Source organism: Rhinoderma darwinii, chromosome 5 (assembly GCF_050947455.1).
Source record: "Rhinoderma darwinii isolate aRhiDar2 chromosome 5, aRhiDar2.hap1, whole genome shotgun sequence".
Classification (NCBI taxonomy): Eukaryota; Metazoa; Chordata; class Amphibia; order Anura; family Rhinodermatidae; genus Rhinoderma; species Rhinoderma darwinii.
The window spans coordinates 298,946,058-298,971,331 of record NC_134691.1 but is presented as its reverse complement, the minus strand read 5'-3'; the positions used below and the strand labels follow the sequence as shown (position 1 = coordinate 298,971,331).

General features: G+C 43.0%; 1 protein-coding gene across 1 annotated transcript in view; it reads right to left on the bottom strand.

Annotated features, from left to right (window-relative positions):
- Positions 1 to 354: 354 nt before the first annotated feature.
- Positions 355 to 25,274, bottom strand: part of GORASP1 (golgi reassembly stacking protein 1) — a 31,478-nt gene continuing 6,558 nt past the window's right edge. The window contains exons 2-9 of the mRNA XM_075827340.1: positions 16,249 to 16,329; positions 10,127 to 10,330; positions 8,841 to 8,927; positions 7,840 to 7,970; positions 6,637 to 6,778; positions 5,998 to 6,142; positions 5,295 to 5,447; positions 355 to 2,066 (exon numbers count right to left, since the gene is read on the bottom strand). Of these exons, the coding sequence (XP_075683455.1) occupies positions 1,822 to 2,066; positions 5,295 to 5,447; positions 5,998 to 6,142; positions 6,637 to 6,778; positions 7,840 to 7,970; positions 8,841 to 8,927; positions 10,127 to 10,330; positions 16,249 to 16,329 (1,188 nt within the window). The 3' untranslated portion in view covers positions 355 to 1,821. The remainder of the gene's footprint in view (positions 2,067 to 5,294; positions 5,448 to 5,997; positions 6,143 to 6,636; positions 6,779 to 7,839; positions 7,971 to 8,840; positions 8,928 to 10,126; positions 10,331 to 16,248; positions 16,330 to 25,274) is intronic.

Here is a 25,274-nt window from a genome sequence, read left to right as displayed (position 1 = left end):
GGATTCTGAATACACATGACGTCCAGGCTGGATTTCATGTGTATTCATTATCAGGACACTTGTGTATGTGGCTGCACATCGTTCTAGTAAGAACACTATGTGCTGTGTAAATGAATGGAGAGGAGTGTATGATGCTGACTGGTCACTGATTGGTCAGCGTCATACACGTAAACACGCCCAGTTAAAAACACAATACACGCCCAGTTGGACATAACGAAAAAAAAAAACGCACCGTTGTCCATTTCAAAGCTCATTTGCATATATATATATATAAAATGAACGTTTTTAAAAAAAAAAGAAAAATCGTTACTGTTATCTACATTGCAGCGCCGATCACATGTAATAGGAGATAGGGATTTGAGATTCTGGTGACAGAGCCTCTTTAAGTAGTTTATGTATTTTAGAAATTATGAAAATGTAGCTAATATACAGCCATAAGACTCGTTCTACATATTAGAACCCCGGCTAGAGGCACTTTAACTCTCTGTGCTATTAATTGTATGATAAAGTATAAAGTGCAACAAAGTCTCTAGTGTTGCAGTGTAAGGTTTTGGATGCGCTTTCAATTAAAAAAAAGAAAAACATATAAAACACCGTTAAATTATATTATCAACCCCAGATGATTTTCTTTAAATTCTCTAAATGTAAAGCAAAAGAATTTAAAATGAACAAATCATCTCACGTTTAACGTAAGACTCAAATCAGATCAGATCCCGTCACAAGCTTATGGTCACTCCCAACCATTTTAGGATAATGTCCACATACTCATAGCATCTCTTCCAGGAACCATTATCTAGTGTTCTTAATGGGAATACGCAATCTGTCCTATAACGATAAAGTATACCGAAGCCTTGACGGAGGAGCTCCCGAACCTGCTAGTTATAAGATTCAGGCGTCCGGCGGACTTCTAGCAAGATAATCGCCAACCTCCAGATGTGCAAGAGCCCGATCACAACAGCAGTAAAGCAAAAGACATCGTTCATACGCACAATACTGGTAAAGGTCCGAAGGTCTAATCTTGTGATCTTTGACGAGCTCGGTCTCCTTGTAGGCAGTGCAGGACTAGTAATAGGAGCCACACGCCGAGGTCCTCTACATCCTACAGCAGAGGCCACATTCATACGCAACAGGTAGTGTTGAGCCGCCTTAAGTATTAAAAGGGAAAGTGCCTATTAATGATATAACAAAGATATATATTTTACCCTAGGGTAAACTGCCAGTGATATGGTTCTAGTAATGATATCCCTGAAGCCACGAATGCCCAATAGTATCTGCAGTTGCCAACAGCTAGTGATCTACATGCGGCTCCTGATCCACTGATTGGGGAACACCACAGGATCCTAGGAGACCATACTGTGCTAGATGTTAGTAATATTCTGCCTATACTCTAAATCAGTAGTCTCCAGCCTGTGGCTCTCTAGAAGTTGCAATACTACTACTCCCAGCATGCTCTGGAAGGTACAAGTAATCAGGGAATACTGGGATTTGTAGTTTCTCAAAAGCTTCAGTGCCACAGGCTGGAGACCACTGCCCTAAATGAAGTGTCCTGCTGTGCAAACCTGGGCAACATATATAATGTTCTGTGACATTAAACCTACATACAGTGGTAAGTAACTGCAATCTATAAGGATTACAACTATGCTATGGTTCCAGAGGAAAATATTTAAATTGTAAATGTATATCATTTGCATAAAATTCTTGTAGTTTTGTTTAAAATGAAAAAATAATAATAAACTCTTGAACCATTTTCTGGTAAGCTGACATGCAAATTTGCATTTCATTGATCAGCAAGACCAAATAAGATTGATCGTCTTTTACTTTCTACTCTTCTTTTGTTTCCCCCGTTTCTGTGGCGGATTCTTCTTCGGTGATGTTCTCGTCATTGCCTGTAAAAACGGCGGTATTGTCCTCCTCATCCAGAGAGTCACCGGCGGCAGCGTCTTCTGTAGGGTTGGTAACCAGATCCTCAAAGGAAATTAAAGTGTTCTGTTCGGCAAGTGCTTGATCCAAGACAGAGTGTGACATGGGGATATCAAGAGACGGGACTTCAGACACTTTCACTTGTTCTGTTCGAAAAGAAAAATTGAGAAGCTGTCAGTCTATAGGTAGACTACAATGTTGAAGGAAAAAAAAAAAAAAAAAAGCTTAAAAAGGTTTTTTTTTTCTGGGGAAAAAACACAGATTGGTGGGTGTCGTTCCTTCGGCACCCTGACTGCCAAGAAGAAAGCGAGAAGTATCTTCTGCACCGGGGACATAAAACGCCTCAGTTCTTATTCGACATTGGACTGAGGGATAATCCTTTATGTAATCGGTGCAAGGTTCATAATGCGGACCTCTTACATATGATGTGGTCATGCCCACATCTGGAAACATTCTGGAGGGAGGTGGTGGAGATAGTTAATGAATCGGTGTGTGTGTGTGTGTCTGTTTGTGTGCGTGTGTCTGTTTGTGTGCGTGCGCGTGTTGGGCTATGTGACCCATCTCATGGGTTCTGAGTTATTTAGAACGGCTGTAGCTCGGTTGCTATACATGGCAAGGAAATGAATTGTTCATCAATGGTTGCAGGAGCTTCCTCCTACAAGGGTAGAATATGTTGCCAAAGTGAATTGGCTTGTATCCATGGAAAAACCTATATATTCAAAATGGGGGAACCTTAAAAAAAATTTGAGGAGATGTGGGCATTATGGCTGGATGGCTTGTGTCTAGCGTCTGTGGAGTTAGTGAGCGATAGGGGGATGTTTAGGAACATTGTTGGAGAAATATAGGGATATAATGAGACGGTATGAATATGCTATGGTTCAACATACTGCTGATGGTTGTCACTAGGCTTAAGACTGCTGGGTGGGGTACATTGCTTGATGACATGTTATTCTGGTGGATTGGGGTGGATTCTTTTCCAGGTGTACTAGGTTGGGGGGGAGGGGGGGGGGGTGTTATTTGTTAATGTGTATTTCTTTTGTACTGCTTGTGCTTTTTTGTTCTTGTGTGTGCATGTATTGTGGAAAAAAAAAAAAAACATGTGAAAACTTGTGTGTTCTAATAAAAAATTACTCAATTAAAAAAAAAAAAAAAAAAAAGAAGAAAGCGAAAGAGTGTAGGGCTCGCTGAGAGACTTCTGTTTTCTCCATTGAAGACCCCGGACACTATGCTATGTGTCAGTTACTGCAGTGAAGGGGACCGTAGCCACCCAGTGAGCGCCACAACTCCTTTCTGCTGATTAGTGGGGGTACTGGAGAACAGACACCCACCAATCATACATCAATGGCCTATCCTAAAGCATTTAATGTATCCAAGCCACACACCAACCCCTTTCAGACACCCACCAATCATACATCAATGGCCTATCCTACAGTATTTAATGTATCCAGAAAACCCCTTTCAAGACAAAATTATGGGACAAATTTCATCAAATGAATAGATTCTGGTGGCCGCAAACTGCTCCCAACTTAAAAGGTGTCCCATCTGGACAAACCCTCTGTGCATACGCCTTATTAAAGGAAAAGGGGTCCCATACCCGAGAACAAGGAACTCCATTTGACAAATACGGGCCTATCCCTGTATCACCTGTACGGACATTGGCCGCCATGTAATACTACATTTCTCCTGCAGCTGCTGCTGTCATGTTAAAGGGGTTATTTGTGTTGAGACAAACAAAATCAGATCTACAATACAATTCACCTTACAGACATTTAAAGGGGGATTCACCTTTAGGGGGCTATGACCTAAGTTTGCCACCAGCACTGTTTGCCAAGCAGCTGCCTAAATATATTCAGGCTGCTACTTGGCAATAGATGCAGGAGGGGACGAGGGATCTGTAGCTCCGGCTGAAATCCGGATGGGTCACTTACTACACTATTAGAGGGCAGATGAAGCATTTTTTGGAGAAGAAATGTAAAATATAGACCGGGGGGGGGGGGGACGGGGGGGGGACCAGTAGGGGAATTGTTGTGTAACCTGAAAGATAAAGTTCTTTGTATCCTCTCAACAAAATCTCTGAGTGAGGAGAGGGGGGGGGGGGGGGGCAGAAGAATCCTAGAGCTTCTTTTATGTGAAACTCTACCTTGGAGCAAAAGCAGCCAGTATTTTACATTGAAATTTCAAAATCTAATAATATAATGTTTACATTGGCTCCAGCATGACGCTGCAGTATCAAGAAAAGCACGGCTGGACAAAACCTGGTCACCATGGCCTTGCGGAAGATGGGCAAATGGGGGGCAGTCCTGATGTGACTACTGAGGAAGACGCCAGTCCGGCGTTGAAACGTGTAGCAATCTGTTTACCTTGCTTTTATGCAATAAACACTCTTTTATCAACCAAGCAGCGCCTACAGTATCCCTCTTTTTTTATTTTATTTTCTTTACAATTGACTACTGAGAAGGAAGGGAGGCAGTCCTGCTATGACTACAGTGTGTGGGGGGTCATGGTATGACCAGTAAAGGGGTGAGGAATTACTTCTGCTTCTACTGTGTGAGGGGGAAATAGGGGGGAGTTTTACTGTGTTGCGGGGGTAGGGGGAGGCCTTGCTTTGATTACTAAGAGGGGGTGCACTTGCTGTGACTATGAGGGGGGTTGGCCTTGGTGTAACTAGGCAGGATGGGCAGCTAACTGTTGCTGCCTGCTGATGAAGGGGTGGGGAGAGTTTGGCCCTGCTGTGATGACTAAGAGTGAGGGCTGCTGTGCCCACTGAAATAGTGGAGTTGACTGTGCTGACGTCTAGGCAAGTGGAGGGGAGCGCCTGCGACACAATTTTTTGAATACATTCATATAGGGTGGTAATGGTGCTGCAGAGAGCTGCCCCAAGACAATACCATGGCAAAACTACAAGTAAACACATGTTTTTGCTGCGGTTTTATGGCAATAACAGACTGAAGCTAAATGAGCAAGCGCAGTAAAACTGCAGCAAAAATCACATGCATTTAGTTACGTGTAAGGCCGGGTTTGCATATCCCTGGTTGAAGTGCGGACCGGCCCTACACCATGTTGATGCTGGTTCTGAAGATTTATCCAGGCCTGCCCAAGTATTCTCACTAGTGTCCATGAAACTTAACGGAGGTGAGAAATCAGAAGATAAAAACACCATGGTCATATTAAATGCCACTTCCATCAACAGATGATTAAATGCTACTGAAGATTTTGCGGAGCTGAAAGGGTTCTAAAAAACACTTCAGTGACATTCTATGCCATGACCTTCCTGGGTAAGACAAGTTCAAGGCCAGAAAGACAAGAAGACATGAAGGAGGGCAGGGTGGCCACTAATCTGCCATGTTGGCCATCAATTTAAATATAGCACATACCAATATAAGCATTCAGCTCTTCAGCAGTCAGGATCTCGTCTGTGCCTGTTGAAAGATCCGGCGTAACATCGAGGAGAGCCGGTGATGTCACATCCAGCAGTTTTGTAAGATCTGGAATCTCAGGCGCCTGAATGTTAGAATTGTCTGGAAATCCTAATGTAGAAAAATATGATGTCAATTTAACAATTTATAAACTACCCACCGTAAAACAGAGCAAGTGATTATGAAGCAAATTTTGCCGATGTGAAATGGCCACAGCAAAAGATTATTATAATCCAGGCAAGGGCGGCCAGGAGAAACCCGGAGATTACTACATTGTTGGCAAGAGATTCTCGGAGGCGGAGAATCCCTCCTAACCAGGTATCACAATGTAATATTTTCTCAGAATGTTAAAAGGGTTCTCAGGGATTTAGGATAGGCCATCGATCTTTGATTGGAGGGGGGACCCCTGCCGATTAGCACAATGAAGCGGTCAGGGTAGCCATTCACTTAAATAGAACTGAATGGCAACTGCAATTCCAGGCAGTTTATTGTATGGATCAGCCGCTGTACCTGGGTGACCAATGAATGGGAGCGCCACAGCCCCTTCTTTGTGCTGACCCCCACTGATCAAACATTGATGGCCTATCCTAAGAACAGGCCATCAATGTCTAAGAGAACCCCTTTAACTATCCAGAATAACAAAATAAATTTTCTGACTTACCTGGATTTACGACTCTTTGTACAGGTGGGGGGAGAACAAGCGCAGCTTCTCCATGATGAACATGCGCATTCTGTGCCGGTGTCTCTGCCAACTGGATAGCTTCCTCGGCCTGGTCTGTATGGGTTTCTGGAGCCAGAAGAGGAGCCTGCCATCAAAAGATATGTGCATGCAGACATACTGTAGGCATTAGTGGCTTCTATGGACTCTGCACATCTTCAACTTTTATTTTTAGGAGGTGTTTTGCATCCCAGGCTCTGCTTGGACAGACTTTTGGCCACAAACATGACTTTTTATGCATTTTTTTACACAACGTTACGCTTTGATGCAAAATTGAATGAAGGCGCCCATAAGTGTAAAGTGCTGGGTGGCATTTTTACAATGTGCCAGGGGTCTGCTTTCTAACATCTATGGGAATTGGGGTATAATGTGATTTTGCTACTTTATAATTCAGGTTTTATTTGTGTATGTCAAAAGTGTGAAAATTGACACGGCTTCGACAGTGTTAAACATACAAGATAATGAATAGATAATGTTAAATAAATAACATTTTAACTAGGAAAAAATAAAAAATGGATACACTTGTTGCTTTAATTTCCGATAGATTATAGATGATATTTAATGTATGAATGTGCCTCATACCTCACTATATCCATTGGTTGGTGGTATAACAGGTTCCTGAGCTGGTAATGGTGAAGGGGGCTTTATCTCAGAATTTTTGCTTGGAGTGACAGGCTGCAAGGGAATGCGATGCAAGTATCCATATCCAATACCACAGCCCAAGCTGGAAGGAAACAAAAGCGGTGTCAGACATTATAAGCTGCATTTACACATGACAGAAGATCAGCGGTTTGACAATTGGTTGGATGTTTTATTCATTACAATTATCATACATTTTCAGCCATTTTGGAAAGCTAATTCCATTATGGCCGCAATGTACTTTCGTCGGACCTGAACGTTTACATTTAATAACTTCAGAAACGATAAAGATTTTTATGTTTGAACGATTCATTTTAAATAAACGATAAACAAATCAAACTGGCTAAATATTGTTACAATAAAAATAACAATAATTGATACATGTATGTTTTTTTTAGTATCTTAGGTACTTCAGTGTCCCTAAGAGTGCCTTCTCTTGGATGAGTGGGCCCAGAGAATGCCTTGAAAAAATTCCCTAGACCATAACGCTGCCGCCACCAGCTTGTGTTCTTCTAGCAATGGTTGCGATGAAGCAGAAAACGCGACTCATCAGAGAAGGCAACCGTTTGCCAATCGTCGGTGGTACAATTCCGAAACTGCTGTGCAAATATAAGCCTTTTTTCCGATGCACCTTTGTTAGAATAGGAGAAGTGACACCCTCCGTTTGCTTCGGAGCGCCATACACGGTACGGTTTATTGTTTTAGACACACGACTGGTGGCCCCCTGGTTGATTTTCACAGTGAGCTGCTCCACTGTAGCGTCGTTCAGGCCTCGCACACTTTCGTAGCCGACGTTCATCTCTCACTTCAATGGCACGTGGTGCTCCGCAGTTTCCACGTCGGTTATTGCCAGTGGTGCCATTTGTCCGCCTACTATACATTTTCACCACAGCAGCACGCGAACAGTTCACAAACTGCGCTAATTGAGAAATACTGCCACCCTTGGCCCGAACCCAATAATCATCCCTTTTTGCAACGGTGATAAATCGCCCCTCTTACCCACGGCAACGAGTGATGTGCTTTCAGACAATCTATCGCACACCTCATGTCATGTCTATATGCAAGTCACGGAGTAGAATTTATTTAGCACACCCTATATTTACATGTACGGTGCATGTTCTGTATAGGCTAGACAAATCACAATACCTTCCTTCACCACCCCAGGCTCCATTAGGGGTTACATAAACCTCTCGGCACGAATCAGTCTCAGTGTTGTAGACCAGCAGCTTCAGTGGTTTGCCCTCGTGAGACTCTATCAAAGCATAGAAATCTTCTGACTAGACCAGAAAATACGAGAAACATTTTGTGTGAATTCGCTGCTCTGTAGATGGGGAAACATGGAGATGATAACAATGGTTATTAGATAGAGGGTGAGAAAACACTGCAGATACAGCGCTTGTACACAGTCACAGGGGTTATACTGGTGAGCGAGTGCAAATACGCATAGGAAACCTACTACAGTGAAAATAAAAAACGAATGCAAACAAATACGACTCCACGAGCGCGGTTATCTGCTGACAACATGAACAGCCCAAGTCCTGCGGAAATGGACCATGTCAAAACTGTACAAATGGCATATACAGCCTGGCAAAGAAATACAAGAATATGTAGAATAAATGTTTGAGCTACTGTAGCGTTACATGAAAGGGCTTGTCTCATGAATCGGCTGATCGCCGGGGGTCTGGCTTCATTAACCCCTGGAAAGCAGCTGTGTAAGCCACATCTGGCTCTCTCTCTCTCTCTCTCTCTCTCTCTCTCTCTCCACAGCATAATACAGAGAAGCTCTGGCTCATAGAGGGGGACCCCCACTTCAAAAAGCAGAGAGGGGGCATGAAGTTCTCTTAGCTTGGTCAGACAATGCCATACAGCATCATGGGCCTGAATTCTATGACCATGAAAAATGCTATTACAGGTAATGTATATAAAAACTGTCCCTAAAGCTTTATACAAGGATGCTGATCTGGGTATAAATACTATATGGGTGAAATGTCTCTTTAAATCCTCAATCCTGTTCCTAATATTAAGATGTAGTTCACGGAGGCCTTCCCTTACACCACCATCGGCCACATCTCTGCAAATTTTCCACATAAACACATAAGATGACTCAGTCTGCTGTAGTTAAAAAAAAAATATAAATCTACACGTACCTCTTGCAAAATTTGATCCGAGCCCACAATATAATCTGTATGAGCTTGTAGACCGGCCAGTGCTGCGGGTGAATTTGGCTCCACATCCTGAAGAGTAATAGAAAATGAAGTCTGGCATTCCCTTCAGCAGTATACATATATGCGCACAGAAGTGTTCTCGCTCCCAATATCTGTAAAGTTAATGACACCCCCCCCCCCCACTGCCTCAAAGGGGGTATTCACACACTGCGGTTGGGTCACTTTTCGCAACTGTGATTTCTCATTCTGAAAAAAACTGTTATTAAAGCAAATTTGATTTTTAGAAATCCAATATACACTGCAATACTACCGCTCTATTCATGGTCTATGGGACTGACTAAGATAGCCGAGCACTGTACTTGGTCAGTCCCATAGACCGTGAATAGAGCGGAAGTGCGCTTGACCACCGTTTAATTCAAACCGGCGATTCAGTACCCACAATTCTAGCGATCACTCGTGGTCCGCCACCGATGTAGCATTTACCACCTACCCTGAGAATAGGTGAAAATTGCTTAGAACCCTTCATAACCAGAATACCCCTTTAACACCTCGGAATTTGCAGCAGCAGTCCTTAGAGGCCCCATTTTACATGTGGATAGGTCTCACGTTTTGCTCATTCAATTAGAAGACTGCAGGCCGCGATTGTAATATTTCCTACGACTGCTTTTCCCACATATCACAATGACAATGAGGAGCACAGCCTATTTGGGTCTTGCTCTGCTCTACTCATGCATTGGACAACATTTTTAGCTCTAAAACGTTGACATAATGTGCATTACAACCCTGAGATTTATCTATATCGTTATTTGCAATGAAAGAAGCAAGTGAGATACAATATGTAACATCAAAATGGGACAGAAACCAGCAATACCATTCTATTACACTGATTTGTAGCACCCGCCAGTGAAAAGTGATTTTATATATATATATATATATATATATATATCCTGTATACAGTTAAATTATATTCATTTTTGGGTTTTTAATATTGTGTATATTTGTTTTTATTGTGACATTAAAATGGCCCACATATCTGAAAGACAATATTTTTTTCTGATAACCGTGCCATTCTGTGCGTCACATTGTGCATTATACCAAGCACGGGCACTGGATATCACATACAGTCACCAGATCTAAAGTTGTGCATGTAGTACCCTCTATAGACACCTACAGATCTCCTAATTCCCCCACTAAATATTATAAAGGAACATATCATCTCAATCAGTAAATACGACCCACTTTAGAAAGTCTTGATCTATGTCACATACCAGCACATGCCACACATGCTCATTAGCTCCTTGGAAGCTGCAGAACCGGACACTGGCACCTAAAAGCCCCTGGCCTCCCCACATGTTGCTAGGGGTGACCTCCAGCTCTCGGACTTTCATTGTCTTTGTGTTGTAGACCTCCAGCTTAACCGGCTTCTCCATGTTGGCTTTCAAGAGATCTTTGAACATGCTGTTTTCTTTGTTCTGAAAAAAAATAAAATAAATGGAAACACTTCTAAAACAGCACGAGAAGATTTATTGGTCACTTGTGATTCCACCTCAAGCAAAATACAATTTTTTTTTTTAGCAATATGAAAATTTATACAATATACTTTCTGTATCAATTCCCCATGGTTTTCAAGATCTCTGCTTGCAGTCATTCAAAAAGAACTATCATTGCTTGCTCCCATGGGATAAACATCGGTCTACGGTCACGTGATGGACACACAGGTGCATGGCTCGTTACAGGACACCGCTCCGATAACTGTACTGTAATTATAAGCAGTCCAGCACCTGTGTGTGAATCACATGACCACGACAGATCCCCTGGACTAAAAGGGTCTTATTGAATGACAGCAAGCAGAGCTCCTGAATATCGTGAGGAATGGATACAGGAAGTATTTTTTGTATAATGATAACATTTTCCAATATAACATTTATTTGCTGAAACCGGACAACCCCTTTAACGGTCCAAGTCACATTGGACTTTATATTAGGACTTAGAGATACTTTGTATTGTCAGGCAGACTTATGATATGGGCTTCATCAGAGAGAAAGTCCTCATACAGTACAACACCATATTAAAACAGGAATATAAGGTTAACCCCCTCCCAGAATGTAGAATTCCAATATTTCGTTGTGTTTGACCAGAGCAGATCTAGAAGAGGTTGTGTCCGGAGTCCGGATAGACTGGTACAGCCCGGATTTCATTACAATGCAGTCTAAAATCTCCTACAGGGATTCTGATATCTCGAGAGCTCCTACAGGTATTCACAGTTCATGGCTCACGAGGTTTCGTCAGCATGTACAAGCCAAGGCAGGTTTATTCAAACCAGTAGCGATACAGAGCAAATGCACTAAAGGGTTAATTGGACACTGTGTTAGAACAAACCCAAAACTACATGGGTGCTCCCTAGTGCAGTAACATTGGAGAAAGAGGGTGGGGGGAATTGCACACAATCGTTGGATGAAGCACAATGGCGCAGGAGTGCACAGGCATGTAAACCGTAGCGCATGAGTGATGGAGGAGGATATGGCATTCGCTGGTGATGACCAAAGAAATGCCACTTTTATTCAGCAGGAGTAATCATGAAAATAAAGACTCCAATGCACTAAGGCCTCGTTCACATCAGCGTCGGGTTCCGTTAGACCTTTCCGTCAAAGGAACCCATTAACGGAATGACAAACGGAAACCATAGCTTCCGTTTGCATTACCATTGATTTCAATGGTAATGCTTCCGTCGCAAATGGTTTCCATTGGTCTCCTTTCCGTAAGGTTTCAGTTTTGTTTTTTTTAGCGGAACCAATAGCGTAGTCGACTGCATTATTGTTTCCGCTAAAAAACCCGGAAACCTTACGGAACGGAGACAAACTGACACTATTTTCAACGGAAGCATTACCATTGAAATCAATTGTAATGCAAACGGAAGCCATGGTTTCCGTTTGCGTTTCCGTTCATGGGTTCCCCTGACGGAAAGGTCTAACGGAACCCATGAACGGAAACCAATGCTGATATGAACGAGGCCTAAGGTGTACCAGAGGTGTAGTCCAGTAGCCCGGCATGGACTCCTGCAATATGCTCCTCTATTATGCTACTTCCTCGGGAGCACCCCTGTATTTTTGTGATTGTTCTAGAAAACTTGTCCAGTAGATCTAATGTTCAATACTGGATCTTGACCGGGTTCCAGAATGATTCTACAGGGAGCCAGCACCTTAACGACGAGATTTGCTGGCCCCGGACATCTTTTTGTTCTTCTGCGTGTTACGGACCCACGAGCACATTAGAAGGTGAGCTCAATTCTTAGGAAACACTTCCAAAGTTTACTTTTCTTTTTCCTTGCCTTCTACTCCCCCATCATACCGGCGTGGGAGAAATCACAGCTCATTCATAAGCACAGCCCTGGAGGACATTTACTGTTCCTGGATAACTGTAAGGGTTAACCAAATAACACCCCCCTCCCCCAGTATAATAAACATTCACCTTATCTGTAATACTTGGACACACTATTTCAGTCACATATAAAATGAATCAAGATAATAAGTAACTTTGCAAATGCCTAATTGTATTTATCTTGTACTGACAAAAGCTGCATTCAGTTTCAGAGCTCAGAACTCCCAGCATCCCCTGCCGACTCAGTCTGCAGAGATTTTTCGGATGATTTGCATTCTGGGACATGTAGTCCCTGGCACGGTTCAGTAATCTTATGTAGAAACTACTAACTTTACCACTGCATTATAGGTGCTAAGCTGTTAAGGATTAGTCCGGCATCTTGCAGACCAGCACAATTCTGCATTCAGGGCTATAATACGCTTTAACTCGGGATCAGTGCTAGAAAAGTGATGCAATTACTCAACTTTTTATGAAGTTTAATTCTACATCTAATCTGTAAAATAATTTTCTAGGCGGAATATAGCCTTTAATAACAAGCAATCATGAGATCCTCCGTATTTCAATACCTATTATGCTACTTCAACTGTGACAACCAAATTCTTTTTGGTGAAAGTGAAAAGTTGTCCCAATTGCACTCTTGTCCCTAATTTTGATTAAAGTCCTCACCAGTAATATGTCCACCCCAAATGTATTTCAGACTTCTGTTCAGAAGAGAGAAGTACCATTGTGTATAGTCCTCAACCTGTAGCTGTCAGAGCATGCTGGGAGTTGTAGTTTTGCAACAGCTGGAGAGATACAGGTTGGGACCACTGGTGTACAACACCTAGTCTCCAGCTGTTAAAGAAAGTACAACTCTCAGCATGCCAAGGGAGTTGTAGCGTCCCAACAGCCACAGGCTCAGACCACGACTAGTACATTTAGTTTACTTCGCCCAAAATAATTATCTTAAAGAGGCTGTCACCACATTATAAGTGGCCTATATTGTACATGATGTGATCGGCGCTGTAATGTAGATTACAGCAGTGTTTTTTATTTAGAAAAACGATCATTTTTGACAGAGTTATGACCTATATTAGCTTTATGCTAATGAGTTTCTTAATGACCAACTGGGCGTGTTTTACTTTTTGGCCAAGTGGGTGTTGTACAGAGAAGTGTATGACGCTGACCAATCAGTGACCAATCAGCGTCATACACTTCTACCCATTCATTTACACAGCACATAGCGATATAGCTATATCGTTATGTGCAGCCACATACACACACTATAACGTTACTGCAATGTCCTGATAATGAATATACATTACCTCCAGGCAGGACGTGATGTTTATTCAGAATCCTGACATGTCTGTAGCGTCTCTGTGATTTACAGCACAGCACAGCGAGATCTCGCTGTGAATGACAGTTTACAGCATAATCTCGCGAGACTACGCCTGCTATGCTGTAAATCACAGAGATGTGCAGAGAAGTGTCAGGATTCTGAATACACATCACGTCCAGGCTGGAGGAAATGTATATTCATTGTCAGGACACTGCAGTAACGTTAGTGTGTGTGTATGTGGCAGCACATAGTGATATATCTATATCGCTATCTGCAGTGTAAATGAATGGAGAGAAGTGTATGACACGGATTGGTCACTGATTGGTCAGCGTCATACACTTCTCTCCACAACGCCCACTTGGTCAAAAAGTAAAACACACCCAGTTGTCCATTAAGAAACTCATTAGCATAAAGCTAATATAGGTCATAACTCCGTCAAAAATGATCGTTTTTCTAAATAAAAAACACTGCTGTAATCTACATTACAGCGCAGATCACATCATGTACAATATAGGCCACTTATAATGTGGTGACAGAGCCTCTTTAAATCGGGTGGAGATACATTTTCAGGGCTGTGATCATGAAGTATGTTTAGCAAGAGAAGAACATTAATCATAACACTCATCTTTCTATACAAAATAAAACAGTTAATGTAACATAAGTGACACTGATCAAAGCTTAAGATAAAGCTGGAACTTTTCTTAGGATAACAAAGAGCCTCCTGTTTCCCATGTGGTTTATATCCCTAATAATAGTTCCATAAATCCGTGCACACAAGCCAGTGTCCGTGCCAAGTTGTTCAGTCTGCTGCTGCCATATTCTCACTGCAACCAGCTCATGGGCATTTTGTATGCCAGCGCTGTGTACCTGCCAATTAGTCTCTCGGAGGGTTATAGGTACACTAAAACCAGAGCGAATTAGTGTGTCATTAAAAACGTAGTCGTTATAGAATAATATCCATCAGGAAACCCTGGTGCTGAACTCATGGCATTACCACCTACTTTGCCATCCTCTGATGACTGCAGAAGGCTGGTTGACAACGAAAAAATGGGATATAGAGAATAGGGAGTAAAATACATCTGCAAGTCAAAAAGATCCTAGGTTTATAGTCCCACATCGCAGCACAAACATTTTACACATTGGGAATTTTAAGAATCCCATTCATATGAGGAGTCAAGGAACTGTGTAAAGTTTAGGGCAGTTTTGTTTGGGCATGTAGAAGTTGTTTGATGCACTAATAGCTTGGCATTTTTGCTGTACCAGTACCGCCATGTGTGAACCCAGCCTAAATATAGTGGTAAACTAACGGACTGGCTTCCCTGCCAGTGCAATGGAAAGCACATACATACTGCTGTATTACGGCTCTGTGCAGGAGTTATATATCTAGTGCCAAGGACGTGATCGGATCCTCTTGGGTAAAGTCCTGATCTCCCAGAACCAAACACACAGCTACTGCATGGAGCCATAATACAGCCATGTCCATGAGATTATTAATCCCATAGTCACTGATCGTGCTCACTTCATTGCCACAGTCTATGCACTCAATCTTTCATTTTAATTTTATCAAAATTAGCGATATCAACTGACAAAGCATAACTGGTGTAAAGTAACCAGTTATCAGTGAAGATTCCGTACCATAAACCTAGAACCAAGTACATGTGGACGCATTCACAAACAAATTTTAGGGCATGCTGCAGATTTTCAAATCCACCGCATTGTCCTATATGTCATGGATTTATTTTGACCTCTTTGCAAAGCAGAAGGTGAAATCCGCAGCAAATTCCACACGTGACACATGCAGATTTTGATGCAGATTTGGAATTCCACATCGTCTGAACATACCCTACTGTTACCCAAGGTGTCTTTTATGCAAACATATGCCAAGAGCTTCCTTTTAGCACACTGTGACAAGTTTACAACTGTAGAGAAAGAAGCCAACGATACCATTTGGCACAGTAAAAAAAACAAAAAACGACCATGCTACACTTTTCTTTAATAATAATAGAAATCAATTTGCACTGAGATCCAAACTTTTTGGGCTTATAAATTTGGATTTGTCTGCAAAATAAAATGTTAAATGATATGATACATATAAATGTATGTTTTTTTCTAACAAATCCAGGGTCTAAAAACAAAACAAGAACAAGAAAAAAAAACAACAAATGCTTGAAATGCATGTTTTCACTTTGAAGTGAATATAAAAACACAACTTTTACAATGTTTTAAAATGTACAGCCCTAAGGCTGAGTATTTTGACAAGTTTTTTGACGCGGAAACCGCGCCGCAAAACTCGTCAAAAACGGCCCGAAAATGCCTCCCATTGATTTCAATGGGAGGCGGGGGTGGTTTTCTCCCGTGAGCGGTAAAACCGCCTCGCGGGGGAGAGAAGGGACATGCCCTATCTTGGGGCGTTTACTCTTCTGACCTCCCATTGACTTCAATGGGAGGCAGAGAAAGCGCATTTCGCTGTGTTTTATGCCCGCAGCGTTCAATGGCCGCGGGCGTAAAATGCCGTGAAAATCGGCGTGCAGGGAGAGGAAAATCTGCCTCAAACTTCATTTTGAGGAAGAAATTCCACCTGCAAAAAACTCTGTGTGAACAGAAGATGATGTTATGTAAATGTTTATATCTTATACATTATTATGCTTTATTTATGTTTATATGTAAACTTGTCGAACATAAGAAATCACCTACCAGCCGGGAATGTCCAATTGCAATAATAAAATCAAAGAATGGCTCAAGTCCCCCTTTCTGTGCAGGGGAATTCTCTTGTACCTGAAAAAAAAATTGTTTTTTAAATTATTATATTGATTTGCAATGTGTGATCAACACAACAGATATCCTGAAGCGGTTTACTTTGTCAAAGGATGAGATGTAACAATGGGAAATAATGAGGGACATTCGCTCGTGTCCCCTCTCTATGAGCCAGAGCAGTGAGATGCTTCATTTGAATGGCCCCATGTAAAACTACATGTAGTGGCTGCTGCAATGAGCAGTCGACTGCAACCTTAACCCAGCAAAATCAGCCGGGGGTCTTGGGAGCTGGACCCACAGTGATCATGGCGCTCATATTAAAAAAAGTCTTTGCAAAATCACTATGAGTAATAGGCCCCATGATACAACCATAATATGGATCTCTAGTATGGCAGCCATAATTCACCTTCCTGTGCCTTTTCTACTGTACGGAGATTCTCTCACAGATTGCGATCATAATGATCGTTGTTATGTGTAGATGTACACAGGCCTTTAGTCAAGAAGAGCGGATAGCGAGGCGGCGGTAACATCCAAGCAGCACATACTTGTAGGGCTGAGAACATTCACGTCAGGAATGAAGTCCAGAAACACAATATGGCTATTGACTCTTATCTCATTTAAACATACAACACCGAACATTAAAAATAGAAAGGGAAAAGGTCCAGAGACTTGAGACATCTGTTGTGTCTTTACACAGCAGGTGTTGGTGGGTAGGATAGCAGACAGCGCCTGAAGGTTCAGAGTAAACAAGGTCACTGCGGCCCAGCAGAAACAGACACATTATTAAGAGGCTGGCACTGCCGAGGCTTCCAGGACCATCATCATCTCATCAGAATGGGAAGTATACGGATATACACAGTAGTTATTAATATGACGAGGAAACGACAGGGACGTAAAGATGCTTATTCTGATTGCGATGGGCGACCGATGTCCTGTCCCTTCTACAGCCAAAACGCACAACCGCCCATGGATCATTCTGGTCTTCTATGAAGCGATAAGTGTCAAGACAAACATCACGACGTCAGAGGAAAGAGATCCTAGTGGTCTGGTATAGACAATATCTGACTCTTCCCTGGTCCCTTCATCACCATGACGGTCACTCTGAAACTTTTTGTCATTGCTCTTAAATGAATCCCTGAGGTAACTTCAAAATGGTGCCCACACAGCCCTCTGTGGCTTAACCCCTGCATTCCCTATCTCATGGACCTCCCTGGGACGTGTTTTATTGGCACCTTCAAGCTGTGACCACCATGCAATATAACCTCTCCGACAACTCACATTTTAAGAATTATCAGCTGAGACGCCATTTGGGCACAATTTGAAGGGACTACGGTCTCCCTTGCTATGCCTTTAATGGAGAGTATGGCTAGAACTACCGAATTAGTAAAATCACACTATAGCTTTAACAGGTATATGACGTGGTCCTTCATGCCCCTAAGGGACCATCTCTTGCAGATGGACATGTAAATGGACACTTCTGACATAGACTCGAATGACTACGCGGCTATTCTTGGTACCCAACCAGTGGTTGAGGTAGGAGAAGCTGGAGACTTTGGCTCCATGTTGTTCAGGCCTAAATAGGCCTTGGATTGGCTGGGGAAGCCATCGGCTTCGGACGCATGAAGCCCCTCCTCCCAGTTAGGGCCGCCGGAACCACCACTTCCTGGGATGTGGGGCCATCACCCCGCCGGAATAGATGTGCTGCCACAACCGGAAGTCTCACTAGAATGCGCTGGAAGCCACCAACGCTGGGGCATGCGTACCAGCTCCCTAGGGAACGGAGTATGGCCCAGGGAGAACCGCTCTCCCTCCAGAGGAAGGTCTCGCATCGTGGGACCTGAACCACCTGCAAGAAGGGAAGTGATAAACCGGGAGAGGAGAAAGTACCTACCCCAGGCTTAAGGTTGCTCCCTCCAGAGGAGACTTACACCTTCCAGAGAACCCCTAGGGAGAAAGGTAAGAACCTGCTAGGGGGCCTGCAACCCAGGGAGAAGTGCTTTTTTCCAAGAGGACAATCCCATCCAGAGGACAGGAAACCTGACTGGGTGTGTAGAGAGGTGTGTCCTTTTTTATATCATCAGGCTTCCTGTCCAGCGAATGGGATGTCTCTCCAGGGGTGCGGTCATAGATGAAAGGGTAAAGTAAGTTCTCTAGGCCAGGGATCCTCAAGCTTTTTCCACTAAGGCCCTCACAGTAAGATCATGGTAATGCCTGGACCACACGAGCAGTTTATTTCTATGCCAAACTTAGAAATAATTAAACTATATTTAACTTTTCTAGTATAAAGATAAAATACAGATAAAAGGAGTCAACTATATTGATAAATCCGCTATTTTTCAGCATATAAAGACATCAGCATATAATCACTCCTATCAAAACTGCCTCCCAGTCAAGCCTTACCAACAACTGGTGGGCACCTTGCCAACGGGGTCAGTCTCAGTTTGAGAACGGCTATAGGCAAATAATGCAGGGTTGGCAACTGGTATATTTTGGTAAGGTTCCTCTAAAAACCATAGCTTGGCTACTAAAAGACCATCAGCACCATTGCACACCTATTGGACTAGAATATTGATGGCCTATCCTTAGACTAGGCCATCAATATCAGATCGGTGGTGGTCCGACTCCCGGCAAAGCTGCCAATCAGCCGACTGAAGGGGCTTCATAGTTCACTAGGCGCAGTGCCGTACATTTGATAGTGGCTGTGCCTGGTATTCTAGCTCAGTGCCATTCGATTGAATGGGACTGAGATGTAGTGAGCTATAGTATCAGGCACAGCCACTACTAAATGTAAAACATTAAAGAGTAAAAGTGAATAGTTAATGAGCAGCCACACTACTTTGTAGGACCCAGTATGTACATGCATTACACGGACAGGCCATTGATTTCAGTGTGCCGCATGTAATACTTTATTTCTTCTGTGGTGGTGCTGTAGGGGGAAGTAAACACTTGCTGCCAGGCTACCCACAGATCACAGGTGATCGATGGGGTGCTGGGACGCCCTGTGATGATCTTATTTTCTGGAGCCCCTTCTAACAAATATGGATTGTCAGAAGACAAAAAAAACTTGTTTAATTCAGTAGAATCTAAAGGTGTTCCTTCTGTTAGTCAATTGTTTAAATAACCTGTCAGTAACTTATCTGTACTGTAAGGTGTGATGCAATATTGGATTTTCAGCAAATAGTGTTATCTGTCCTCTTGTCAAAATAAAAGACTGAATTTATTATAAATAGATTTTCCAATAGGTTAGAAGTTCGGGAGCTCTTTCCCTTCTGATCGTTGGTAAGTCTAAATTATTGCCTTAGGCTCCATGCACATGGCCGTAAAATCGCCCAGAATTACGGGTCCATTCATTTCTATGGCTGACGGACACCTTCCCGTACGGGAGAGTGTCCGTGCCGTAGAAACCTGCCGAAAAAAATAGGACATGTCCTATTTTTTCATTTTACGGACCGTGCTCCTATACTCTACTCGGTGGCCAGTCGTGCCCGTTATTACGGGTCGTAATGATGGGGATGGTCATGTGCATGAAGCCTTAAATTGGTTTCTCAAAAAGTTAGTCAGTATTTATCTAATTATTATAATTGTATATGATTGTACACAGCGTATTAAAGGGGTCTAACATCTCAAACCGGGGGAAGATTTAGTAGACCATGCATTTCCCCTGCAGCCACCGTTGCAGGGGAAATGTAATATTACATGGCAACCATTGACACATGGCTGGCTCGAGTCCGCCAGAGTGAGAGCCGCTTATTGTCATTACTATGAAGTGTGTACAAAGGAATCAATATTAATGTGTCCATACACTAACCGGTAATGCGACCAGGAAAGACGCCATGCGTAAAAAATAAAAAAGTTCCAACCAATGTAAACTTGTTCCATCACTCGTAACAGATTAGAACAATTTTGTGCCCTTCAATGAAAGTAGCGGAAAATATAGGAAAGCTGGTCCACATCGGAGGCCTCCATTGTCACCCCTGTTCCTCTGTAGTAAGAAGTTTAACATATTGTAATGAACATTACGAAGTGCGAGTACTTTAACCCCTTTAAAGACAAGTAGGTGTTTGTTTGTTTTTAAAATAAAATAAAAATAAAAACATTACCTTGTTGATGCTCTGTACATATATATATATATATTAGTTTAATTAGGTTATAAAATGTAATAAACGTACTATTGATCTGCCAGATCAAAAAGAGTTAAAAACTATCCACAACACCCTGTGCAACCTTTCACAGACTCATTCACCAGGGAGGGGACCCAATTTTTCCTGTTTGTCAAGAGCCACGCCAGCAAATGAGACGTGTCACACCCAAAACCCCAGCCTGACTTCTCAGTCTGGAAAAGCTGATTTACACACAGTCTTTATACAAAGCTCTGATGCCGGTCTCCGGACACGTTCACCCGGCAGAATTCTCATCAGTATTTATAAGCTGAAACCAGAAGTGGGTCCAAAACATGGAAGAGGTGAAAATCTGTCCATTATACTTTTTTTTCCTTGTATGCTCCACTCCTGATTTGGCTCATAAAATACAGACCTAAATAGCCGTGTGAAAGTGGTCTTAGGCTCAATTCACACCTGTGTTAAGGCTTTCCGTTGTTCTGCTCGGTTCTGTTGCACAACAAACACCGCCAATGGCCAACGGAACCCAATGACTTTAATGGGTTACTTCGCGGTGTCCGTGATTCTACTGAATAGCGCAGCATGCTGCACTATTGTTTCCGGTAATCTCTGCCGAATATGCGATGGAGGCCCCTAGCGGAGCCTCCAACGCAGATGTGAATAGGGCCTTAGGCTTCGTTCACATTTGCGTTATACCTTTTTTTTTTATTTAGATCCGCCAAAACAAAACAGACAATAACGGATGCCTGATTGAAAGCAACAGGGGGTAAAAAAAAATATTTTTTTTGACAGATCCATTTGCAAGACCCATCAAAAAACAAAAAAAAAGGACACTTTACCTTCCGTTTGCTTCCGTTTGGCACCAGTTATGCTCCATTTTTAACGGATCCGTTTTATCAGTATTTTTTTCCATTTATGTTTTTCCGTCATTTTCATTCTGCGCATGTGCATATAAAAAAACGGATCCGTTAAACATAATGCATAACGGATACAAACAGAAGGCATATCCGTTTGTATCCGTCATCCATTGACTTCAATGTTAAATAAATAACGGCAAGCTCCTGTCAAGTTTCAGTCATTTTAGATGGAAAAAAATACTACAAGTATAAGGGCCTGTTCACATCACCGTTCATTTCCGTTCCGGGGTTCTGTCGGAGGGTTCCGTCGGGTGAACCCCACAACGGAAAGTGAAACTGACAGCACAGCTGCCGTTTCCGTCACCATTCTGTCTTGTTTCCGGTTTTCCGACGGAATCAATAACGCAGTCGACTACGCTATTGATTCCGTCGGAAAACCGGAAACCAGAAGGAATGGTGACGAACGGAAAGCTTTAGCGATGTTTCCGTCACCATTTAGATCAATGGTGACTGAAACGGAAGCTGTGCTGTCAGTTTCACTTTCCGTTGCGGGGTTCACCCGACGGAACCCCGGAACGGAAATGAATGGTGATGTGAACAGACCCTAACTGAGCACACTTGATGCTAAAACAAAACCCATTTAAATCAATGGGTAGTTTGAGGGAAAGTTTTCCTCTGACGAAACAGAAATGCACAACGCAGATGTGAATGAAGCCTAAAGCTAGGTCAATGCGGGAGGCCTAATTCACATCTGCGTTAGATGCTCCGTTAGGGGCCTTAGTCACCGATTTCGCCCAAAATACTGGAAACAATAGCGCAGCATGTGGCGTTTTTGTTTCCGGTAATACCACGGACGTCCCGACAGAACCCATTAAAGTCAATGGGTTCCGCCGAGCGCGGGTTGTCTCGGCTGTTAAATGGAACCTGCGCTTATGGGATTTTCATTGTTCTGCTCTTCTGACGGAGCAGAACAACTGAATGCCAAACACAGATGTGAACAGGGCTGGACGGAAATGCTACAGATTTTCCTTCCAGATTTGTGGAGGCAAAATCTGCAGCGAATTATAGTACCAGCCATGTAGATGCTGCAGATTTTAGGAACCGTGTGGAAATGTAACTGTGGTGCCGATTTTAAAATTCGCAACATGTTAATTTCTGTTGTGGTTTTTCAATGCAGATTTCACTCTTTAAACCCTGTTCACACGGAGAATTTTGACTAGCTTTTTGGAGCGGAAACCGCTCCGCAAAACTCGTCAAAAACCGGCCGAAAATGCCTCCCATTGATTTCAATGGGAGGCGGAGGCGGCTTTCTCCCGCGAGCTGTAAAACCGCCTCGCGCGAGAAAGACGGGACATCCCCCGTTTACGCCATTGACATCAATGGGAGGCAGAGAGAGCGTATTTTGCTGACTTTTTTGCCCGTAGCACTCAATGGCCGCAGGCGAAAATCGAAGCAAATCCCAAACGGAATTTTGAGGCAGAATTTTCCTCCTGCAAAAAACTCAGTGTGAACACAGCCTTACAATGTAGAGGGATGAAATCCGCTATGAATCAGCAGCAACATCTGCATGTTACACATGTCGATTTTGCTTTGGATTTGCCGCAAATGTGCAGCGAAATCCGTATGCAGCTTGCAGAACACTTTTCCATCCCGTGTGAAACCCTTCCATTTGTTCTAGGAACCATCATTTCTTTATTGACTTCCCGGCTGACTAATACTACAAAGCAGGAGAAGTTGTACTGAGCAGAGAGAATTTCAGATCCCTGGGACGCCAAGACTGGGGCAAAACAAGTGGACGAGCGATCAAAGCCAATGCAAAGGAAAAATAGAGCAGTTGCCCATGGTAACCAATCAGGTCGCTGCTTTCATTTTCCACAGGGCCTCTAGAGGTTGGGTCTGATTGGTTGCCATGGACAACTACTCCACTTTTCCTTTGCACAGGCTTTGATACATCTCCCCCAGTCTTTTCCAGATGCCATATTACAGAGTATTGATCAGTCTGCAGAATACGAGGGCCTTATAATAAATGAGAAGAAAACCATATGCACAAAAACAGACTAAAAACACATCCTGATCTGCTTAGAGTAGTATGAAGTTCAGAAGACGGTGAGTTATGTACAGGCCAAGAAAAACTGATGGTAAATACCATGATAAAGACAAAATATGGATTATTTCATCCCAAGAGAGGGGTTCACGCCTAGCGGAAATGCTGGAGATTTGCGGGCAGAAAATCTGCAGCGTATTATAGTAGCAGCATCTCATTCACACGCTGCGGAAAACTTCTGTGCACCAATTGACCCGCGGTGCAGATTTTAAAACATGCAGCCTGTCAATTCATGTTACAGATTTTCACTGTGCATTTTACGCCTTTCAATGAAATCTGCAACAAATTCTGCAGCAAAATCCGCATGTGTGGCATGTGGGTTTTGGTTCGAAATCGGTAGGCGGATTTTTAGCTGATTTTTCCTATATGTGAACAAACACGTGACGTGGTCCTGAGCAAACGTAAGATTTTTCTTTGATTCTATGAAAGGAAAATCCAGTGAAAAACCTACTATCTGCATCTGAAAATGAATGCTGGAGAAGGCGGAAGAATTCGAAAATCAAGGAGCACAAGATTGGGACATTCAGCGAGCCGGGCAGACGCAGATAGAATAGACATGTGATGAGAATGGAGAAAGCGGATCTTGCTCAAAAAGTCTTTGAGATACGAATGATGGTGGATGATTGAAGAAGTCAGGATCCACCCCGGCTGTAGTGCAAAGGAGCCAAAGGCATCAGTCCGAACATGCAGCGGACTATAGAATAATTGACGCAATAATTAGTTTTCTGTGGACCCAGAAAACCCTTTTAATATTTCATTACATAAACCAGCTGTAGACCCGACCCCGTGAAGGTTTGTAGATTGAATGATTCATTATACTAAGCACGTGAACTGGGAGCTTTTCCTAAGTAACCAGGCATGCAGACATAATAGGAGAGAAGCCGCGTGTCCAAACACGACTGTATATTACAACCAATGACTTCTTTGGAGCTCTACGTCACAATAAACACGTTAGTCGCCTAATATATTTGTATTCGCTAAAAGTGGAGTTATGGAAACGGAGAAGTCTTATGTAATCCCAGATCTCCTGAAGATTTGCAAACTGGCGCTTCTTCTCACCCCCCGCTGTCCTCTGCAGAGCGTCTGTGTGATATTACATTTCATTAGTTTCTAAAACAGAGCATTGCGGCTAATGCAAGTTTATTAGGGACCTGCTTTATAAGCCCCATGTTCCTATGAGGGATGATATGGAGCACAAATTTACTATAGTCTCTATAATTAGTGTTAATATGCAGCCCCAAAGTTGATCTTGGGGACCACTGCTTCTCCGTGGCATTGTTTATATATTCCCCCTTCTCCTTCATACACGTGTAGACAAAATACGATCGACTTTTTGAAGCCTGTTGAACTTTTTTAGTAGCCTGGCATAAAGACATCAATAGAACAGAGTCAAAATTAGCCAATACAGAGCAGACCTATCCAATTGAAAGCCGTATGAGCATATGTAAGCAAACAATACCCCGATCCTCCTACAGCCGCCGGATCTCAACATAAGGGGAGATTCACACGAACGTTGCGTTTTTGCGCGCGCAAACAACGCAGCGTTTTGCGAGCGCAAAAACCATTTGACAGCTGCGTGTGTCATGCGTGTCTGATGCGCGGCTGCGTGATTTTCGCGCAGCCGGCATCATAGAGATGAGGCTTGTCAACGCCCGTCACTGTCCAAGGTGCTGAAAGAGCTAAATCTTTCAGCACCCTCGACAGTGAATGCCGAACACAACAGCGAAAAACCTGTACAAAAAAAAGATAAAGTTCCTACTTACCGAGAACTTCCCGGCCGTTGCCTTGGTGACGCGTCCTTGGTGACGCGTCCTTGGTGACGCGCCTCTCTTGACATCGGGCCCCACCTCCCTGGATGACGCAGCAGTCCAAGTGACCGCTGCAGCC